The 22,667-nt window shown below is 38.4% G+C and overlaps 1 protein-coding gene across 1 annotated transcript in view; it reads left to right on the top strand.

Moving 5' to 3' along the window:
• The window catches only part of LOC114046349 (sodium/hydrogen exchanger 4-like), an 81,022-nt gene that overhangs the window by 48,328 nt on the left and 10,027 nt on the right, over window positions 1-22,667 (top strand). Inside the window, exons 5-8 of the mRNA XM_027866656.1 lie at window positions 6,913-7,115; window positions 9,082-9,168; window positions 11,879-11,949; window positions 17,766-17,927. Coding sequence (XP_027722457.1) covers window positions 6,913-7,115; window positions 9,082-9,168; window positions 11,879-11,949; window positions 17,766-17,927 — 523 coding nt within the window. The remainder of the gene's footprint in view (window positions 1-6,912; window positions 7,116-9,081; window positions 9,169-11,878; window positions 11,950-17,765; window positions 17,928-22,667) is intronic.

Below are 22,667 nucleotides of genomic sequence, written 5' to 3'. Positions count from 1 at the left end.
CTCATTTGCAGAGTGATAGTTTTGTTTCCTCATTGCCTATTCTAATTCCTTCAATTTCTTTTTCTTCTCTTATTGCTAACACTAATACTTCTAATACAATATTGAATAATAGTGATGATAATGGGCATTCTTGTTTCACCCTTGATCTTATTGGGAATGTTTGTAGCTTATCCCCATTATATATGATGCTTGCTGATGGTTATTGTTTCACTCTGTCTTTTTGTGGGTTCTGTCACTCCAGAATCTGTTTAGAGGCTTGGTTTAATGTTGTTTTTGAGGGAAACTGGTGAGAGCTCAGGCAACTTCACACCTTCTTTCTGCCATCTTTAAGCAGTGGTTGGATGATCCCCTGTTGGGGGTTGTTTTTAAAGGGGACTCCTGATATGGAATGGACGAGATGGGCTCTCAGGGCTCCTTCTAACTCTGAGATACTGTGGGAGTAAAGAAAAAAAAATATCAGGAGTAGTTGGGAAGACTGCCTTGGAGTGTTCAGCTATGAAGTCCCCTTTGTTACACATCCTGCTTTTGCCATTTGGGAAAGTGCATCAAGAATTCAGGAGTATACTATTGAATGTAATACTCAATATGAGTACCTATCAGAGATGATTAGGGAAGAAAATGAAATATAAGAAATGTGGTATAGTGGAAAGAACACTGAACTAAGAATCATAAGAAGAAAGTTGTGTTTAACCGCTCTGGGCATGTTTCCCTAGCTGTAAAATGTGGGGATTAAATAAGATGATCTGGAAAGGATCTTCCAGTTCTAAAACAATATGAATAATAATAGCTAGTATTTGTTTAGCACTTACTATGCCAGTTAAGCACATTACAATTATTATCTCATTTGATCCTCACAACAACCCTGTGATGTAGATGCTATCATTATTATCTCTATTTTACAGATGGGGAAACTGAGGAAGACAGCGCTTAAGGGACTTGCCCAGTGTCATGTAGCTAGGAATTATTTGAGGGTGGATTTGAACTTGGGTCTTCTTATCACCAAGTCCCATGCTCTATTCATTTTGCTACCTAGGTGACCACAATTCTAAGTAAATTCAGCAAAAGTGGGAAGCTGACATTAAATAGTAGTATGGATGATGGATGCACAACCTAAACTAAGGAAACTACACAGATGACCTAGGCCAGGTCACTAATTCTCTGGGCCCACTTTCCTCTATTACAAATGTAATAAAAGTAGAACCACAGAACCTGTTTCCACAATAGCTTGAATTTTGCCAGAGAAGCAGGGGACAGGGAAGATGGCAAGCAGCAGGTGTGTGTGTTAAAGTTTTAACCAAAACTGTTATGGGCTGCTCCTCAACTTCTCCAGAACTGTAACTGTGAGTCTAGAGATATATAATGGTGCAAATTGTGCCCAATAAATGAACAGCATCCTTCCTTGAAAACAGGGATATAACTTTATCAGACCCAGAGCACTGAAATTGATATCTCTGGGGGAATTTTAGTTAAAATACAAACATGTCCACCTTCCACGTATATTCTTTGTGTAGACTCCCAATAGAATGTAAGTGTTTAAATCCAGGGACTGTCTCATTTTTTAATTTGTATCTCTAGTTCTAGTATAGTGCTTAATAAATACTTGTTGATTGAATGGGTAATTTTAGATTTATAAGAACAGTTCACATACATATATAGTCTTTGAGGTTTATCAAGACCTTTGCAAACATTAATTTACTTGATCCCAACAACAGCCTTGTGAGGCAAGTGTTATTATTATCCTTATTTTACAAATGAGGAAACTGAGGCTGAGAGAGGTAAAATGTCTTGCTCACTGTCATATGTCTGACAACTATCTGATCCAGGAATTCAACTTGTTTTTTTCCTGATGCCAATTCCTGGTACTTTAACCACTAAGTCATTATCTCTTTAATATAAAATTTGATATTCATGCATTTTGTTCCTGTTTGTTGTTGTTGGGTCATTTCCATTATGTCTGACTCTTCATTGACCCTATTTGGCGTTTTCTTGGCAAAGATACTGGAGTGGTTTGCCATTTCCTTCTTCAGCTTATTTTACTGATGAGGAAGTGAGTCAAAAGAGGGTTAAATGACTTGCTCAGAATCACATAGCTAGTAAGTGTCTGAGTCTGGATTTGAACTCATGAAGATGAATCTTCTTGATTTTAAGCCCAGTGCTCCATCCACTTTTCCAACCAGCTGCCCATACTTGTGCATATGGAAAGGAAAAGGAAGGGGGTTATATTTTCGCAAATAGGATATACATGGAATTTCTGAGCAAGAAAGAACCTTAGAAATCATCCAGTTCAATGTTTTTATATAGATACTTATTTTACAGTTGTAGAAATCGGGCTCAGAGAACAAGCCAAGGTAACAGAACTGGTCAGTGGCAAACCTAGACCTAGAATCCTTGACTCAGAGATCAGTGTTCTTTTGTACATCCTAATGCATTTTCCGCCCTTAGATTGGGAGTTGTGGTTTGCAATTCTTTACCCTCAAAGCTCAAGAAGGCCTTTTCAGCTTTGATCCAGAGCTGAAAAAAGATAGAATCTTGGCAGGGCAATTAAATACACTCTTTAAGAATATCTTTCTTTAGGAAAAAGAGTCCCACCAAGAATCTGGGAATATATGAAGCAGTCTTATCCCAAAACCCATGAAGGAAAGAGAAGAGGATGAAAAGAACCCCACCAGGATCTGAAAGCCCCCAGACCCAAAGACTGCAGCTGCAGAAAGTGTATAAACAGCTCCCTCATATCCCTGGGAACACTATCAGCACCAGAGAGCTGCCTTCAGGATTCAGAAAGACTCCTTGCTCCCACCCCACCCCTCTCTACCTTTATACTCCTTTCACTGCCTTCAGTGATTTTTTCCAAGGCAAAGATTATAATCCTATGGGGTAACAATGTCACATTCCTCTTGCTAACTTCTAAACCAGCTCTTCTGGTTTGGAGACCCTAAATTCCAGTGCTTAATAATCTAATAAGGAAGTTAGCTTTGGGGCTTCCAGTGCCCAGAGATACTAGAAGTTGATGGATACAAAGCTGTTAACTTGGGTCACTTCCTTATGGATGTGTGTGTGGGTATGTTATGTATGTAAATGTTATTTGTTGCTTACACACACACACACATACCTATATACATACACACACACACATATATGAGAAAGAAAGAGACAGATTAGTATTATTTGCCAGAGTTTGTGCTCTTCTAGAATAGACTTTGAGAACCTAACCACATCCATGACATGGTAAAGCATAAGAGTAGGAATTTTCCACCATATGTTAATGAAAACAGCTTGCTACTGGCTTACTTTGAGGATTTTGATGATCTACTGCAGGCTAAAACTGTGAACTAGCAAAACAGGAAACTTTCAATAGAACCAGAAATTTGTCATCTATTGAAGGTGTTGTGTGATCTGTCCTTCATTCTCAAAGAGGACCATGACATCAGGAAAATGATGCCATGACTTGCAGTTAAATTGGATTTAAGTGAGGGAGGGCTGTGCAAAGTCCCCAGTCTCACTTTCTCCTCCAAAGCCATCTGGGTCCAGTCACAGATATAGATCAGGACAACTGGAGATGTCCCAGGATACAGTGGGAGACTTTGGCCTTTTTAAGCTAAAGTCTTCCAAGTTCTCACTTTGAGTGAGGCAATGTCCTTTGGGTGATTAGGCTTGTTAAAGAAGTGAGTTAAGGGATGGCCCCTTTAATAAAGAAAAATCAGACTGGGAGGGGAAAACTGTCAGGGTTGCTGGCTGAAAGAGATATAATTACTATTTATATCTTCTGCGTGTCCATCTAAGGCCTTGGAGTGGAAGCAAGGCGCAATGTCAGGAAGACCTGGGTTCAAATCCTGCCTTAGATACCTACCAGCTGTGGAATGCTGATCCAAGTAACACCTTCTCTGAGTATCAGTTAACATATCTGTAAAGCTAGGTGATTAGACTTAATAGTATTCTAAGGTCCCTTCCAGCCTTAAATTTATTATCCCATGATTTCCCTAGAATGAAGCAGTGGTCATTGTCAACTTGTAGAGGGTTGTTTGATTTGTTCAAGGATGGAGCTGCTTGAATATAGCCAACCATCACCTTCCTTGCCTCCATATAGCAAAAAGGATCTGTAGTCTAGACCTGGGAGCAAGCAACTATTCTACTTAGATTATAAGGAGCAGTTCTGACTATCAAGGAATCCATATAGGAAGGGAAGAGGGCAGCCACAATTGACTCTTAACAGATTGTTCTTGATTTTTTTACTGATAACCTTGTCCTTTATTGTGGTCAGCCCCGGAATTTGATTGCAAGTCGCCTAGCCACCAGTTTCTAAGATGCAAGAAAGGAAGTTATAAAAGGATTCCCAAAGAAGGGAGGTTGCTCCATCCATCAATGAAGAGCTTCACATCCCTGGCCTCCACTAGCAGGGGCATGGCTGGCCGTTTAGCTCCTTGCCTGTGGTACTGGAAAGCACAAATAACTGGATCCTCTGGGGTTAGACCCTCATGGATCCTGAGGCTACTAGTAGCTTTGTGGACTATAATTTAATTTGGTGGGGGGAAAAAGTCTTCTTAGACAGCCCCGTGCTTTTATAGGCACAGGTCATTGTTGTTCAGTGATTTCCTACTCTTCATGAGCCCATCTGGGGTTTTCTTGGCAAAGATACTACAGATGTTTGCCATTTTCTTCTCCAGTTCATTTTACAGATGAGAAACCGAGGCAAACGGGGTTAAGTGACTTGCCCAGTGTCACACAGCTAGTAAGTGTCTGATACCTGATTTGAACTCAGGAAGATGTCTTCCTGAGTTCAAGCCCAGCACTCTATACATTGTACCATTTAGCACCACAGGCTATTGCAGCTCTGGTAAAATCAAAGAGAGTCTGACATCTTCAGACAGATCCAGATACTCGTAGGACCAATTTTCCACCGGAAAAAAATTGGACAAACAATGCTTAACACTCCCTTCTGAAGATACCAGCTTAACTTTGTTCCTGGTGATCCTTAGGCTCTATTGATTGACCTTACACAATCCCCACCTTTCATGGAGGTCCTGATTTATCTTCATAGGCATCACCTCCATGCAGGATTAGAATAGTGGTAATTGAATGAAAGATATAAAGTTTTTCAGGCACTGAAAAGGCCAGCAGGTATTAAGGATGGATCTCCATAAAGTGAACTCATTATTATCATAGAAGATAAAAACATTTTTGACATTTAATCTCCAGGTCCTCACAAAAGTAATGGGACTGATTGAACATTAAGCACAGAGGTCATTATGAGTCAGCTGAGCGGTTCCACTTGTCAGCTTTAGCTACACAAGCATTTTGCCCCTCTCTGGATTGTTTAACTTTGACTCTATGTTTCATGCTTGTTCCGTTCTCCAATAGTTGGATGTCCCTAGTAGTTTTGTATGCCTCATGGTATCATCCCTATTTAGGATTTTTCTATTTGCCCTGTCATAAACAGGAAATATGTTGCCCTAGTTTCTGCTAAAACATACCCTCCATTCCTGGAATATATTTCCCAGATGTCTTTTTGATAAATACTTCTAGAGGGCTGCCATCTTCTGCTAATTAGGCCTATCTCTCCTGTTGCCTCTGCAAGAAAGACTTCCATATGGTCTATCATCTTGATTGCTTGGTGAGATTATGGCTCCTAGGCATCCATTCTGGCTGGTTACATTTTTGTCTTGGTGGTCAGAATAGACAATTTTTTAAAAAGCAATATTCATGAATTATGGGTTTAAAAGTATGTATAGATTTTTTTTCTACAATAACAAAAACATGAAACTAAAAGTCTTTCCTGGCTGGGTATTAAAAGGAAAGGAGCTTTGGCTCTTCAATCAGAAAGTCTACCTTCAAAAACTGTCTCTGAAGCAGACTGTAAGAGTTTGGACAATCACTTGACCTTGCTGGCCTCAGTTTCCTCATCTATAAAATTAAGAGGTTGGACTAGTTGGCCTGTAAGGTCCCTTCCAATTGTAAATCTATGATCATATGATCCTCTTCTAAAATATTCATAAATATATTATGAGCATATTATTATATTAATTTTTATATAGCTATATAGAAATAGTACATATTAATTCTGTATTATACATTATATTACATTAAGAAGACCTTTTAAAAAAGTGTCCCACATCTTGCTGCCAATTTGGAAACTTGGATTTTTCATGCACTCTTATTTTTGGGGGTGGGAGGAGGGAAGACGAAGGAAGGTACAACCTGTGATTTCATTTCTGTAGGAAACTCAACTGAATCTCATAGTTTTAAGCAGTTGTCTGGGGCCCAGAGAAGTTAAGTGATATGGTTACCCAGCTGGTATGTGTCAGATCATCCTATCTACTAGACCATATTGCTTCTTGGGGGTCTATACGCTGTGCGTATCACAATGTCCTGCTTCTAGAAGATGCTTAAAAAGTTTTTGTTAAATGATGAATACATTTGAATCAAGGAACACTCTCTGGCATAGAAGGTTTTGGATCTTCTAAAAGGCAGGATTCACACTGAACAATGGTTAGTTCAGCTCTAAATATGGTGCCGGAGCAGCTGAATGCAAAGAGAATTGCTCAGTGACATTGGTTTTCTTTGCTTGTCGTAGACCAAAACCCGCCTGCCCCAACTCCTGGAACTTATCTGTTTGACTAAATAGAGACACTCTCTTATTTAAACATTGAATTTGATTAGTCTGTGTAGAAAAGTCCAAGTGTTACAGCCACATTCGTTGGACCTTGATTCCTATATTGCTATGAATCTTTTCTCTGCCTCCCTTTGTGTATTGTCTCCCCTTTTAGATTGCAAGCTCCTTGAGGGCTGGGATTATCTTTCTTTTATTAATTGTATGCTCAACACTTAACACAGTGCCTGACACCTTGTAGGACCTTAATAAATGTTTACTAGATGGGATTAGATTGGATTCTCTAACATTTTCTTTTCCCTTTGTAGGTGTATTTGCTCTCTTCTATGTCAGTAACCAGTTTCGGACTTTTCCCTTCACCATCAAGGACCAGTGTATTATCTTCTACAGTGGGCTTAGAGGAGCTGGGAGTTTTTCACTTGCATTTTTGCTGCCCTTGTCTTTGTTCCCTAGGAAGAAAATGTTTGTGACAGCCACTCTTGTTATTATATATTTTACTGTATTCATTCAGGTTGGTGAGTTTCTTTTGAATAAAGAAAATAACTTATCATATTTCCAACATTCCTCCTGTCCTCCCCTCAATATGTAGAGAATAAGTTTTAAAAACCACTACTTAATTTTTAGCATTTGGCTTTAATAACTCAAGGGAATGCAAGATTAGAACAGAGGCTTCAAATTCTCCTGAAAAGTCTTGGCTTAAGTCAACTTTTAACTGTATTGCAGCTTTAATTTATATTAAGCAAGCCCCACTGTATGCAAATTCAAATTCAACAAATTTATCAAGCTTGTACTATGTCTAAGGCATTGTGACTACAAAGAGCACCTTCCCATAAGGTGCTTATATCCTAATGAGAGGGGACACATAACATGGACACAACCATGGATAGGGATAGGAGCTGGGCCTGTGATTTCACTGGTATGAGGAATTTCCAGGTGAGGAAATTCCCTCTATCAAAGCAGGTCGACATCTTCAGTGCAACCATGGAGAGCTGTGTAGAATATATAAATATAAAATAACTTGAGAAGGGAGAGAGTACTAACAACTAGAGGATCACAGTGGCTTCCACCTGACCTCTCTAATATTAAGACCCCAGTTAATACTAGAAAGTAGAGTTGCCAGTACCTTGCTAGTTCATGTTTCACTTAGAATTAATCTTTATAGAATTAATTCAAAATTAATTAAAAATTTTATTCCTTCTTTATAAAATAAAAAAAGTTAAAAAATTAGTTACCTTGCTCAGATTGCATTATATTATTATTAAAAGTAATTAATGGTAGAAGCAAGAGTAGAATTTTGTAATCTTGATTCCCCATTGAGTGTACTAGTTAATTATTTTGTTGTTATTATTAATTCTAATAATATGTAAAACAATATCATTAACTATAATAAAAGAATGATTAATTATGATATTTAATAATAACAAAAGGCTTGTTTATAATAAAGTATCATAATAAATAATAATAACCAGATAATTAGCTCAGTAGGGACACTGAAGTTCCAAATTCTAGTTCTGGTTTTGCTACTAAATATTTTTCAGACCCTGAGACTTTCCTTCTCTGAGGTCTTAATTTCCTCACCTATAAAAGGAAGGATTGAACTCAAATGACCTCTTCAGTCCTTCTCTGTCCTTCTTGTATTTTATAATGTGGGAACAGTTTTCCAGTTGAGATTTTAGTCTAAGAAAATTAGGGTATCAAGTAAGTTCATAGATTTTGTGAAGTAGAAATACCACTGATTTTAGGAAGCATCATATAAGTTTCAGAAGATTTGGAATAACAGTAGTTTAGTGCAAGGAAGCATGAAGCATTCCAGTAAGAAAAAAAAAAAAACAAGCCAGATTTATTGGTGGGACACACTTGTAACACGAAGGACAAACAGGAAGAATGGTGGATACAAGTCAGGTCTACTAGGATCCAGGTAGAATTGAATACCTTTCTGGGGTCTCGGATGGAATGGGGCATGTCAAAACTGTAAAGTCTCATGGGGTTTTATAGAGTCCTTAGAGTGTTGGGGGAATGGAATACGAAGCCTGGAGCTGGAAACAGGTGCTGATTCATGCTGGGAGGGTGGGGGAGGAAGGGAATTGGAAGACTGCAGCCAGTTCATAAAAAAGGAAAAGGGAAGAGGACTTTTGTCCATTATTGCTGACCTTAATTTGACAGGGTTATTCAGGTGCTTTGAGCTTCCCTGGGGCTTCTTCATTTAACACAGCTGGGAGTGGGGCTGTTAGTGAAGTCATTACAGATAACTTAGGCTCGGTCCCAATGCTGCCACTTATTGGTAATGTGACCTTGAAATTTTCACTTCATCTCTCTGTGCCTCAGTTTCTTTGTCTGTAAAAGGAGATCAGATTAGATTATGTCTAATGTCCTTTTCCACTCTAAATTGTATGATCTCATTTACCTTCTAATTTTCATCTCTGAGTTTTAAATAGGAATAATAAAGTGAAAAAAAATTGCTGTTCTTTCCAATCCAGGGAATGACCATTGGCCCTTTGGTCAGATACCTAGATGTGAAAAAGACCAACAAAAAGGAATCCATCAATGAAGAGCTTCATACCCGTGTAAGCTGTCTATTTAACTAAGAAAGAAAATTAGAGAAATGATTCAATAGAAACCACAAAACCTTCTCCAACAGATTAATTTCATTAACCTGTGGTAGGAGTGGGAGGCTATCATATGTCATGCAGTTGTCATTTGAATACTGGGCCAGAATGACTAAGAAAGTTGGACTTCAGACCTCAGGTCAATCAGTCATTGACCTTGTGATCTCTTACTCAGAATAACTGCTCTTTGCAAATTCATTCAGCCTTGTTGAATGAATGAGAAATCATTTATTAAGCAATTACTATATGCAAAGCACTAAGTGCCAGGGACACAGATCAAGAAGTAAGACTGTCCCTGCTCTCAAGGAGAGGGAGACAATACACAGAGGATTTGGCCAGAAGTCTGATGGTAACAACCAGTACTCCTTAGAGGGTAGCAAGGCAGACAAATTTAATATATCTTGTTGAATGTCATTTACATTAAGATCATATCAGTTTCTAATGGTGAACCATTTGACATTACCAAGGTGAAAACTTCCTGTTAAAGGTCTTCAGTTGCTACAGCTGCTGAGGAGGTGGGGACTATATCACCTGTATTGGCAATTGCCAGGTCACATCACATTCTTGCTCTTGGTCTATATGAGCTGCCACCCATTGGTGGTAATTGATATCTGGCTCGTAATGGTGGTATCAGTGGAAGCAGGAATGGTAAGAGTTTTGCTCCTTAGTGATGGTTATAGAGGTTGGGTCCAGAAGTACAGCCAGTGGCCTGAAGGGAGTTGCTATTTCCATGGCTTTTGAGCACAAGATTCTGGGCAGCCTCCACTGGAATATGAGAAAAGATGGTGGTAGTGGTTTGAAAGTCATACTGGCCTGCTCAAAAGTGAAAATCAGCTTGACCAAAGCCCTTTTTTTTTTTTTAAGGTTCCTCTCTAGCATTAGGAACTTTTTACTTTAAAAAGTCAGTGGTTTCAATGATGTGGGCATACTCTCCACCAAAGTAAGTTGCTGCCTCATCTTAGCATTTCATAATTGTTATGGACAAAAAATTTTATGACCTAGTATCTGACCATCTTGTGATAAACATCGCTGTACTTAGATATACTTAGGCTGCCCTGGCCATCATCCTGGGCTAATCCTCAGACAACAACACACTCCATCATCAGGCCCGTATTTTAAGCCTTTTAAGCTTGGTAAAACCAGTCATAGTTTGTGCTGCATCAGGATGGCCTTTGAGAACCTGAGATACAATAGGATTTTGGTGAAAGACTGGAAATATTTTTGTGGAAAGAGACAGAGAGAGAGAGAGAGACAAAGACTGAGACAGACAGAGACAGAGATCAGAGCAGCAGAAACTCAAAAAAAATCCCGATCCAAACGTTTAGAAACTGATGGAAATGTGACAATATCTAGTGAAGGAGAGGTGCAATTGAGAAGCATTATTTGTTACAAGAAATCAAAGGATATTAAATTTTTGTCCTTTTTTTTTTCTCTGAGAGAGAACAATTAGCTCATGGCAGAAGTCAGTGAACTGATGCAGTATTTAGGTCTAAATTCATTCTGTAATTTTATTTAGTGAAAAGGTCAGAAGCTAACACTCTGAAGTTTCCTGCCTTAAATCCATTTGGAGACCAATCTGTTATTTCCTTCAGACTAATGTACTCTTGTTAAATTCCTAAAAGAGAGGTCCTGTAGCATGTTGGATAGAGAGCTGGCTTTGAGGTCAGGAACACCTGGGTTTTAAATTTCTGCCTCTGCCTCATTGTCCAGGTGACCCTGGGCAATTCATTTCCCTCCTTAGTGGCCCAAGCATACTTTAAGACTAAATTTCAGAGATATCATTTATTTTTATTGCTAATAAATATTTCCTTCCTTGCTATTACAGTGAAATCACAGGTCCGACTTCCCATTTTGTTTTCCCTAAACAGCTTTAGATGAACATGCGATGTATTACAGGCCTAATGATAGAACAAAAGTAGCTGTGGACAGAATTTTAATATTGCCTGCAATAGTATTTGCACTATTGTGGTAGTTATAACACCTAATGTTTATACAGAACTTTAAGGTTTGCAAAGCACTTTCTATGTATTTTCTCATTTGTTCCTCATAACAATCCTCTTAAGCTGTGAGTTATTATCATCCCCATTTTTCAGATTAGCAAGCTAAGGCTGAAGGCATTTAAGCAACTTGTCCAGCGTCGTAGAGCTAGCAAGTAAAAGAGGCAAGATTTGAAATCAGGTCTTCCAGACTCCTTGTTCAGAACACTAACCATTATATCACATAGTTGACTCTACTTACTATAGAAGAAACAAGCTAAATGGTGGTTTTTGTTCTTTCTTTTTAGAGAGATCAGAGATTGCTATTAATTATTAGGATGTGTATAAATTAGGTTTCATTAACTGGATACTTCTTAACTATTTCCAGTGAGATTTCAACTGGGTTACTATACAAAGCATTTTACAGAAAACCTGTATTTGTTGTTGTTAAAAATTCTGATTATCAGAAAATTAATGTATAGTCTCTAAATCCATGAAACTAAGCGATAAGACAATGCCAGGTGTTATGGAGATAAAATACTTAGAAAGATAGGTGAGCATGCTGAGAGTTCCAGGATATTAAAGGCCCATTCTGCCAGGCACCTAACTTTCTCCATGCATGACCTTTGTTTCTGTATTTGTCAGAATTAACATCTCACAGACTATCTTGTCCTTCTGTTCAATTTTGGTAGCTAATGGACCATTTGAAAGCTGGAATTGAAGATGTATGTGGACAGTGGAGCCACTACCAAGTGAGAGACAAGTAAGGAACCTGGGCATTTTGTGGGCAGATGATACCCGGGAAAGAAAACATCCTAATGAAGAGATTGTTAGAAAGACGTGTAGACTTAAAAATAAAGAATATCTGGGGGAAGTAAGCAGGAAATGTGAAAAATTATCTTGTATAGGAAATGGTCAAAGAGACTATGAATTTTTTAGCAGGAAAAAACTATAGGGATATATGGTGGTCATTTTCTAAATGTTTGAAAAGTTGATGGAAGGAAGAGAGACTGTGTTGCTCCAGTCAGTCAACAATCCAGTCAAAAAACAACGGGCACTTACCATGTTCCACAAACTGTTTTAAGCACTGTGGGTATAAAGAAAGTCCCTGCCCTCAAGGAGCTCCCATTCCAATGGGCAGAAGTAAGGCCACTGCATGAAAGTCAAAAGGAGGTAATATCCTTTAGAAATCTGTAAAATGATCTGTTCCAGTGCCCTGAAACATGGAGATATACCAGGTCTCCTTAATTTCCTGCTTATTATTGAATTGTCTGTACAAGCTTTCATTAGAACAACAGATCCAAGTCAAGAGGATTCTCTATAGGTTAAGAGAATTGGGGAGTTAAGTTCTTAGTTCAAAGCTAGGCCAGGATCTTCTCAAATTTCCTCTCGTCTCTATATACTCCCCCCCCTTCCCCTAGCCAAAAATCACATATTCCTCTCTATGTAGGTGACCTCCCAATTCTATATATCCAACCCTAGTCATTCTCTTTGAACTTCAGTCCTGGATCATCGATCAGATAATTCAAACTACATGTCCCATAGACATCTCAAGCTCAATATGTTCAAAGCAAATTTATAATATTCCTAATAATGTATTATGCTAATATATGTGATCTCCCAGGACATAAAATGGCAAGGAAATCAGGCATGTTTGGGAGGCTGAATGACACTGATGTAGTAATTAATTAGCAGCTTTCCTAAGGAACACATCCCTCTCCTGGACTTCCCTGTTATTGTTAAGGAGATCACTATCCTTTCAGTCACCCAGGTTTAAAACCTTGATATCATCCTTGGTATCACCTCCTCAATCATCCCACATATTCAACCAGTGGCCAATTGTTGTTGCTTCTATCTCCACATGACGTCTCTGGCACGTGCCCTCTCTGCAGTCACACAGGTGCTATTCCAGTTTAGATCCTCATCGCCTCTTGCTGGGACTATTGCATTAGCTTTCCATTTGATCTTATTTCAGCTTTCTAGCCTTTCCAGTCCTTCCTCTACACAATTGCCAAATTGATTTTTCTGAAGTGTGCATCTGATCATGTGACCCTCCCTCCAACTCAATAAATTCCAGTGGCTCTCTATTATGTCTGGGATCTAATATAAACTCTTCTGTTTGACATTTAATGCCCTTCACAACCTGGTCTATTCCCAGCTTTCCAGTTCACATGATTTAAAGTATACAAAATGTAGCAATTGGTTCTATCCCAGTGGAAATATGTAGTGAGAATTTGAATAATGAAACTAATTTTACTGGATTTGTTATTCACAAACTAATCCAGACCTAGTGGTATACTCTTTTCCAGCCTCTATAGTCGAGCCACATTGGTCTTTCTATGACTCACACATGACACTCTATCTCCCCTTTACAGATCTTTGCACTCTGCCCCCATGCCGGAAATGCTCTTTCTCTATCCCTCTGCCTTCTGAAATCCCTGTTGTCTTTAAAGATTTAACTTGAGGGGCAGGTAGATGGGGTAGTGGATAGAGCAGGGCCCTGGAGTCAGGAGGACCTGAGTTCAAATTTGACCTCAGACACTTGACACTAGCTGTGTGACCCTGGGCAAGTCACTTAATCCTGATTACCTTGCCCCCCTAAAATTAACTTGAGTGCCACTTTGTAAATGAAACTTTTCCTGATCCCTTTAGTGGCTAGTATCTTCTCCTCCAAGATTATCTTGTATTCGATCTGTATAGAGATAGGGATTGAAGCTGTGATTTTATTACTATAGGGACTCCCAAGGGAGGAAACTCCCTTCACCTCCATTGGTCAGCACGTTCTCTGCAACTTAACTTCTTAAAAAGTTGCTTAGACTAGGGTCACACAGCCAGTGTGCATCACACACAGGACTTAAAGCCTGTTTTTCCTGGCCCTGAAATCAACTTGCCATACTCTATATCATACTGTCTCTACACTTCTGGGACCCATTCCTGTTAGAATAGAACAGAATCAGATGTTACTGATTGAGTCATACTAAGAAGAGGACACATCAAAATCCACACCTTAGTTTATATTTTTATTTCTAGTTGATAGGTTTAGAGCTAGAAAGAACCTTAAAAGCCATCTCATTCAACACTATCATATTATCAGTGAGAAAACTAAGGCACAGAGAGATGAAATGATTTGCCCAGTCACACAGCTACCAGAGTGGATTTTGGTGGATTTTGAATCCATATCCTTTCATACCAATTCCAAATACTGTTTACACTTGTTATCATCCTTGTGTGAAAAGACTGGGGATTTTTTTCTCTTTTCTATTGTACTATGTTTCCTATATACAGTTTGTCCATCAAACTGATTTTTCTTCTTGTGTACAATGTATATATATCAGTATAATTTAAATGTTTAACACTTGACAAAAAACAAATAAACAAACAGCAAGTCTTTTGGGCTTTGAAGCCAGACTTCTATTCACTACACCATGCTTCTTCCTCTCTTAACTTGTATATGTCATATATATATATAATATATATATTATATGTATACATCTCCCTTGTTAAAATGTAAGCTTCTTTAAAGGCATGGGTTATTTTCTCTTTTGTCTTTGTATTAGTCATTAGCACAATGGTTTGAATAGTAGGTGCTTAATAAATTCTTGTGGGTTGATTGATTGACTGACTGACCACATAGTCTAATCAATTTTGTCCTGATTTGAAATTGGAAGGTGCAGTTTCTCAGTACTGGCCCAAATGGGTACTGAGGAGCAAACTAAGAAAAACAACCAGATAATATTATACATTTCCTGGGAGTCCTGGGACAAGGAAACAAGTGTCTCTCTTTGTCATATGCCTCTGATTAGACTAGAAGATAGTGGGAAGAATATAGGTCACACTCATGCAGGCTTTCCTTTTTCCTTCTAAGAAATCTGAAGCAGAACACACCCTTCTCTAATATCTTTTTCTCTCCATGGGTTCAAGACAGTTGACTTTAACACTCTACTTTCTTCTTTTTCTTTTTGAAAATAGAGGGTTTTATTCCTCTCTCTTTTTCCTCCTCTCTCTTATTTTCTCCTTCTTTCTCTTCTTCTTCTACATCGACTTTAACCAAGGGAGCAGAATCTCTTCAATATCATTAGCTCCAAATGTGCTCTGTGGTCATTTTAGGGGACAGATATAGAGAGTCTTACCACACACTTCTATGATTTCCATCCTTGGCTCACTCAGTTTTTCCTGGCTGCTTCTATTTTCTTTATTATTGTGTTTTGAGCTGTTAGCCCACATGCCCTCATGTCAGTTAAGGGTGTAGAAGAGGTCCTGCCTGCTTTATGATCTTATTTTATCTTCCTTTCAGGAATGTTTGTCTATTTCGTTAGGACTGGTGTTAAAGGGCACATGCTTGACTTAAAGACCCTGTCTTTGATAAAGTCTATAAGATTGTAAAGCAGTAGAAATTTCTTGAAATTTCTCATGAATTCTAGTTCTGAGTCATTTGTACTCCCAAGGAAATTCACATGGTTCAGTCCATTAATCGTGTCTTGTTGGTCAACAGCAAATGATCCTAGGGGATTAGTGGGATGAACTGGTAGAGAGGAATTGGAAACCACCTTCTCCCCACATCCCAACAGATTTTAACTTAACATAACTAGGAGGGGGAAAAAAAGGAAACATAGTATAGTAGATGGATAAGTATTTAGAGTTGGGTAGACCAGTTTTCAAGAACTACCTCTGTAACTATGGGCCAGTCACTCAACTTTCAATGTCCTTGGTCATCCGCTAAGAATAAAAGTTATAAAGTTGTTGCATGTTCATGATGGAAGGAGTTTTGCTGTTCAGGTTCTCTGGGGAAATAACGGATCCAGACTCCCCCCAAAAAATGAAAGGGAAAGGGAAAGGGAAAACGTAAGGAAGTTTTGATTAAAAGTCCCAACAATGCAACCAGTTGTTCTGTGACGCACTAGAAGCAAGTTGCCCATCTGCTAGGGACAGTAGAGGAGATTTTTGTATTGGCTGGAATGCTGGACTAGATAAACTCTGAGGTGCATAGTTTCAAATTCCCTCTTCTCCACACTATCCCATTTTCAGATCTCCTTATTTGAATATACTCATTTCAAAACATTATTTCCTAGAGGACAGGATGAAACTTAGAGTTACGGAGTTTAAAAAAATAGCCATTTAGTGGTGGCTGTAGCAAAATGTAGTCTCAAATGAATGGAGTGAATCACTTTGTCAACTTTTCAGGCCTTTCCTGTGATCTCTCTCCCTCCCAGGATGCCAAGAGGGAGACCACAACTTTAGCTATGAATAACTATAGTGTGGTGGTGGCACATGCATGGCAAACTCTAAACTTTTGGGTGGGTAATGTTTTGGGGTTGATTGTGGTAGGCCTCCTAGGGATTTCTGGATGAAAACCTTTTTCATAAGTAATTGATTTAGGGTGATTAATTTGTTTGGTCCCAGAGAGTGGACATGGGAGGGAAAGGCAGTAACTGCAAAAAGGGAAATTTAAGCTTGATGTCAAGAAGAAAACTTCCTAATGATTAGACGCTCCAGAGATAGAATGAGCTGCCTCATTGGGTAATGCATCTGCATTAGAAATCTTCAAGAAGAGTGGTTCTGGAGTCAGAGGATCTAGGTTGAAATCCTGTCTCTGATTGCCTGTATGACCTTAACTAATCATTTAATCTTTCTGGGTCTAGGTTTCCTTATTGGTTAAAACAGTGGTGGTAGGGGATAACAGATGGTATCTGAGGTTCCTTCTAGTTTTAATTCTGTAACCCCATAATCACATAAAGTTGGGCCCTCCTCTGGAAAAGAAAGGAGGCATATGAGCTGCCCTTTGAATAGAAAATTATCAGAAGGATAGCTACCACTTAAAACATACCGGAGTGCAAACTGGACCACATGCTTGACGTGAGGTTCAGTCTATAATGGGCAAGGGGTGCTATAATCAGCACCAAATCAGGGTGCAGCCTATTCAATCTCTCTGTCATTCAGATTGTCAGGACATATGTTTTTGGGATTTTTGTTTTGTTTTGTTTTTTTTCTTAATTGGCAGGATTCAAAATTATCTGCAACATAATGGGGCAAAACTACTGTAACTACCGGGCCATTTAAACTTATTGGTGTCTGGCTGAATAGGCCAGTATTACTGTAAGTGCAGCTGCTGCTGTTATGTACTATTAGAATGGAACATTTGTTCAAAAGCTTCAACCCACCCTCATTTCTTTTCTTACAATTGGAGCTGAGTTATGCTTCGCCTCCCCCATTCCCCACTCACTCCCACTTTTTGCCCTGATTGCAGCTTGTCCCTTCCCTTTGTCTAGTTGATTTCCAATATATGCAGGCCAGTGGGCCATCATTTCCTTCTTTCTTTCCTTCATTTAAAAATGCACCATTTTAGGGGGGATGGGAAGGGATTGTTGTTAAAAGGCTAAGACAGCTATGATTCCAGGTCTTTTCTCAGTGTTTTAAAAAGTAGGGATAAGTGATGCTGATGATGCTCTCTGTCTCTGTGTCTGTGTGTGTGTCTCTCTCTCTCTTTCACACACACACAGACACACAAACACATATACACACGCACATATACACACACACATTTACATCACTGGCTTCTGAAAAGTTGTTTTTCATTTTCAGGTTTAAGAAGTTTGACCATAAATACTTACGGAAAATTTTGATCCGAGAGAACCAGCCCAAATCGAGCATTGTTTCATTGTATAAGAAGCTGGAAATGAAACAGGCTATTGAGATGGTGGAAACTGGGATTCTAAGCACCACAGCCTTTATGATTCCCCTCCAGTAAGTAAATCTATTTCTCAACTTAGGAACTGTATGCCAGAATTCAGTGGTGACTGAATCACTGAATTTCAATTAAAGATAATACTTTATCAATAATAATAATAAGAAGAAGAAGAAGAAGAAGAAGAAGAAGAAGAAGAAGAATGATAATTCCATAGCTTTGGAGCTGGAATGGACCTTAGAGACCAAAGCCTGCCCCTTTGTGTTACAAATGAGGAAACCAGTGCAGAGAGGTTAAGTTACATGCCTGAGGGTAATACAACTAATTAGTGTTTGAGGCATGAGTTGAATCCAGGTCTACTTGATTCCAAAGTGGATAGTTATCCGTTGTGCCATGCCACCTTTTGAGTCATTAGGTGAAAGCATGAGGAACAAACTTCCTATGTGTTAATATTAGCTTTTCCATTTAGAAGTTCACCTGTGCATTACATCTTTTATCCTGTTTCTGCAAATACCTGTTAAGCAGAAGTTAGCCTATGTAAAGAACCATGACATCTTGGTAAAATGACAGCCTAGATTTTACATTATTATCTTTATTCCCCTGCCTATCAATCTGTTTTCTCTGAAAGCCCCTCAAGGCTTGTCTTAGATTTGGTGCTCTTGTCAGTGGCTGCCCCTGTAGTTTCTGCTCATTTCTTCTTTGCCTCTATTGCATCCCCATTGACCCTCTTTCATATGTGCTGACCAAGGTATTATGAAATGGAATGAATGGAGCCCCCTTGTGGGGTTGGAGGGGAAAAACGATGAGGAAGTGGGAAAGATGGAATGGTTGGTGGGTCACACATGGAAAGTCATGTGGTTCCAAGTATATTTAGAATTGTGTTTAAAGGCAAATTCTGTATGAGTCTGTAGGGAAGTTTGGGGACATGTGCAATATTTCTGGTGAGTATAAATTATTGAGGAAATATGATAAGGGGAAATTAAAAACCACAAGATAACTAATTTAGGGCTCGAAAGGACTTCAGATGCCATCTAGTGTAACACACTCAGATGGGGCAAAGAGGTTCTCCCCTTCTCCCCACTGAGTTTAACTGATTTGCCCAAGGTTATGCAGATACTAAGTATCAGAGTTGGGTTTGGACCCAGACTCTCTGATTCTAAATCCAGCATTATTTTCCATTGTATCATAAGGGAACACTGGTATGTGGATAAAAAGGAATATGGGAATGTGAAGCAAATCAATGTAAGCTTTTCTTGCCCACCCCAATTCCTCATGAAAGAAAGACCTTTTCCTATGAGGTTTCTTAAATCTGATTTTCCCAGTGTGTGTGACTCACTAAGAGTAAGCTAGAAAGATTTGAAAGTGACATTAACTTTTATTTTGAGCCATTATCCTACCAATTAATAAATTACTGCATCAATTCCTCTAAGAGGTAGTGAAACTCCAAAAGATGCTTGATTTACTTACTAGCTTATGGACTCAGAGATTACTTAGGTTGATATAACAATTATTTATGGGTCCATTTAATTCAACATTCTTAATTAAGTACCTGCTTTGGGCAGTGTTCCTCTAGCTCCTCCCGGGGAGGAGATATAAAGCATGTATCCCTGCCCCCATTTGAAGTTGATAATTTAGTAGTGATGATATGACATACATATGTAGAGTGTAAAATAGAGAATGAAAAGTACATAAAGGAAATAGGAATAAAATGGTATGATGTTTCCAGGTAAGAAAAGATAATTTCTGACCTGAAAGTCTAAAAAAAAAAATCAAGAAAGAATTTTTAGGAGATGTTCCCTTTACAGGGTGTCTGGAAAGATGAATTGGATTTCAACAATCAAAGATGGAGGAGATAGAAGGTGAAGGCATTCCAGGAATGGGGAATAGTTTGGGCCAATGTGCAGAGATCAGAAAGCATAGGTCCACTGCAGGCCATAGAAAGTAGTCTAGTTAGGCTAGTGCATAGAGTGGTGAAAAATTGTGGCAGATGAAGCTGGAAGGGTAGGATCAAAAACATCCCTCCTCATCAAAGCTTCTTTGGAAGCTAAAGATCACCATTAGTTAAGAAAGCCACTTGAGAGAAGAATTAGCAATGAAAATCAAAAGAAATGACACTGAAGTCTACATTTGTTAACTCCTGGATAACTCCCTTCTCTTTAGATAAAATGATATCACCAACGCCATTTTTGCATGTTTTGTGTAATGGAGAATAGGACCAAATTTGAATTCAGAAGAACTGGTTTTAAATATATTATGTACCACTTATTTCTTGGGTGACTTTATGCAAATTCCTTTATCTCTTGGAAGCCTTAGGTTACTCATTTGTAAAATGAGGGGATTGAATTAGCTAAAACTAATAAAGGTCCTTTCCAGCTTTAAAATACAGTCAATGGTCCTATGAGGTTTTTTTTTTAATTATTATTTTGAAATATCTATCATTTCAGCAGTGTGAATAGTTTCATCCTTTTATACCTTCAGTGGTTTTACGAGTTTGGGGTTTTCTGTTTGGTTTTTTTTTTGGGGGGGGGTTTGTTTTTGGACTGGATCTGTGATTTCACCAGTATAAGGAACTTCAGGAAGGAAACTCCCTCTACCAATGTAGATCAGCCCCTGATGTGCAATTTATAGTCTCATTAAAGAATTGTCCTGAGCACTGAGACATTAAGTGACTTTGACCAGAGTCCCACAGCAAGTTTGGGTCAGAGGCAAGATTTGAACCCAGGACTTCCTAATTCTGAAGACAGCTCTCTATCCACTGTGCACATTACCTAATGACGAACTGAAGGCTAAACTTCTGGTGATGAACCACTCCAAACTTAAGCCAGTCCTTGGATAATGGATATATAATTTGTCATTGGGCCTGCTGTCAAAGTCTTTCCATCTTGGAAGAGCCCACTAAAGGTTAGGCTTTACTCTATTGTGAACTTTAAGGAACCGGATCACCCCCACACCATGACCAAGCACCAGGAAATACAGAAATAAAGTTTTAGTGAAGATTAATCTTCCATAGTCTGGAACAAGAATTAAACTATACTGTGGAAGACATCATCGCTTTATGTATAAACATGTGTGGATTAGTCTGAACTGTTACTGCCAGCAGTTATATGGCTTTTAATCATAGTTTTGGAAATGCTTAATGGAAGTGTGTTTGAGTTAGAAAGTGAGGAATTTCCTTGGCTCTCTCTTATTACTCCCTCAGAACTTGTTTTGGGTGTGTGAGTCGCACTTATCTCAATGAAAATCAGCCTGGCACATGGTTAAAAATGTTTTGGAGCTTGACAATTTGAAGGCATAGCTCTCAATCCTCTGACTTTCTTTCCTCAAGGCAAAATATAAACTTCCTTTGTGTTCAAAAGACCAATCTAGTGAAGTCAGTTATTTCTATTACAACCCCCTTAGGCAATGATCAGGGTCAGCAAGAGGCTCCTCAGGTAAAGATTTTCTTTTTCTTTTTACTTTTTTTCACTTCCTTTTCTGAACTAATCGACCTGTGGAACTTCAAAAAAAAAAGTTAGATATAATAGAAAAAGAGAATAAGTAGAAATTACCCTATGATGACAGTTTCTGTATTTAGATGGCAACTGTTTGATCTTATGGAAACTCCTAAGAAGCCTAGCGAAAAGGAATTCCTCTGTTGAGATCAAGGCAGCTGACCTCTGAACAAACAAACCTTTATACAATGTTAGGAAAGAAGCATGTGGACTGAAGCCACTACTTAAATGGTAACACTCTATGGACTTATAATGCCAAATACTAACTTGCATACGCCAGTCTTCCCCTAAGTTTTGTTCAGAGTGGTATTTTACCCCAAGAATTTGTTTGGTGTTCTAGTTTCCAATATTCAGTAAGAGTTCGATGCCTAGAGATACCAGAGAATAACAACAACAATAATTCCTTGTGTTTCTATAGGCTGCTATAGTTTTCAATGCACTTTCACATGGATCAAATGAGATGCATATCAAGCACTTTGCAAACCTCCAAGCATGATATAAATTTGAGCTACTATTATCTCATTTGATCCTAACAACTCTATAAGATAAACAGGATAAGTATTCTCATTCCCATTTTCAAATGAGGAAGCCGAGGGGGCTAAGAGACTCCTTTGAACTCAAAGGATTAGTGATTGGTGGATGTGGTTTTTTCTGTATTGTTTGTAACAATATTTGTAGGACTTCCAACCATAGTTTTAAAATTATCATATGATAAAGGTAAAAATGAGGAAGTCACTTAATTTGATTTTTGCTACATGAATCCTTCTTTGGGCAAGGATTTGATGTGTATATTAGTGCTGGGTATTTAAAGCATTTACTTAGGACCCTAAATGAATCTCAAAAATAGTAAAGACTGTATTGACAATTTTTTTTTCCTTTTGTTTATTTTAATATTATTATTAAGATTGAAAGGATATGAAAAATATATTTTAACTGTCTGAAATGTTAAGACATTATATCTTTTAAACCCCCAGTAGTTGAGCCATTTTATATAAATGAAATCAATAAGCAATTTCAGGGGGAACAACTGATTGTACATCCAACCACTACCAGTATAGAATAACTGTTCCCCAACCACTACCAGTATAGAATAACTGTTTCCCTTCCCCCCGATACCTCCCATTCTGACAAAATTCCAAAAATTAGAAACAAATCATATGGTGTCAGTATAATTTTTCCATTAGAGCTGGGAGATAGTGTGGAAAAGATAAGGCCAGCACCATGTATACCACCAGTTTTATATTTGTTCTGCATGGCTGCTCACTAGTGTGACCTTTTTCAATAGATACTGAGCAAAATGTCCTTCCC

This window comes from Vombatus ursinus, unplaced genomic scaffold (genome assembly GCF_900497805.2).
Source record: "Vombatus ursinus unplaced genomic scaffold, bare-nosed wombat genome assembly UNPS02014781.1, whole genome shotgun sequence".
Lineage (NCBI taxonomy): Eukaryota > Metazoa > Chordata > Mammalia > Diprotodontia > Vombatidae > Vombatus > Vombatus ursinus.
Note: the sequence above shows the minus strand (reverse complement) of the source record. Positions and strands in the feature narration are given on the sequence as shown.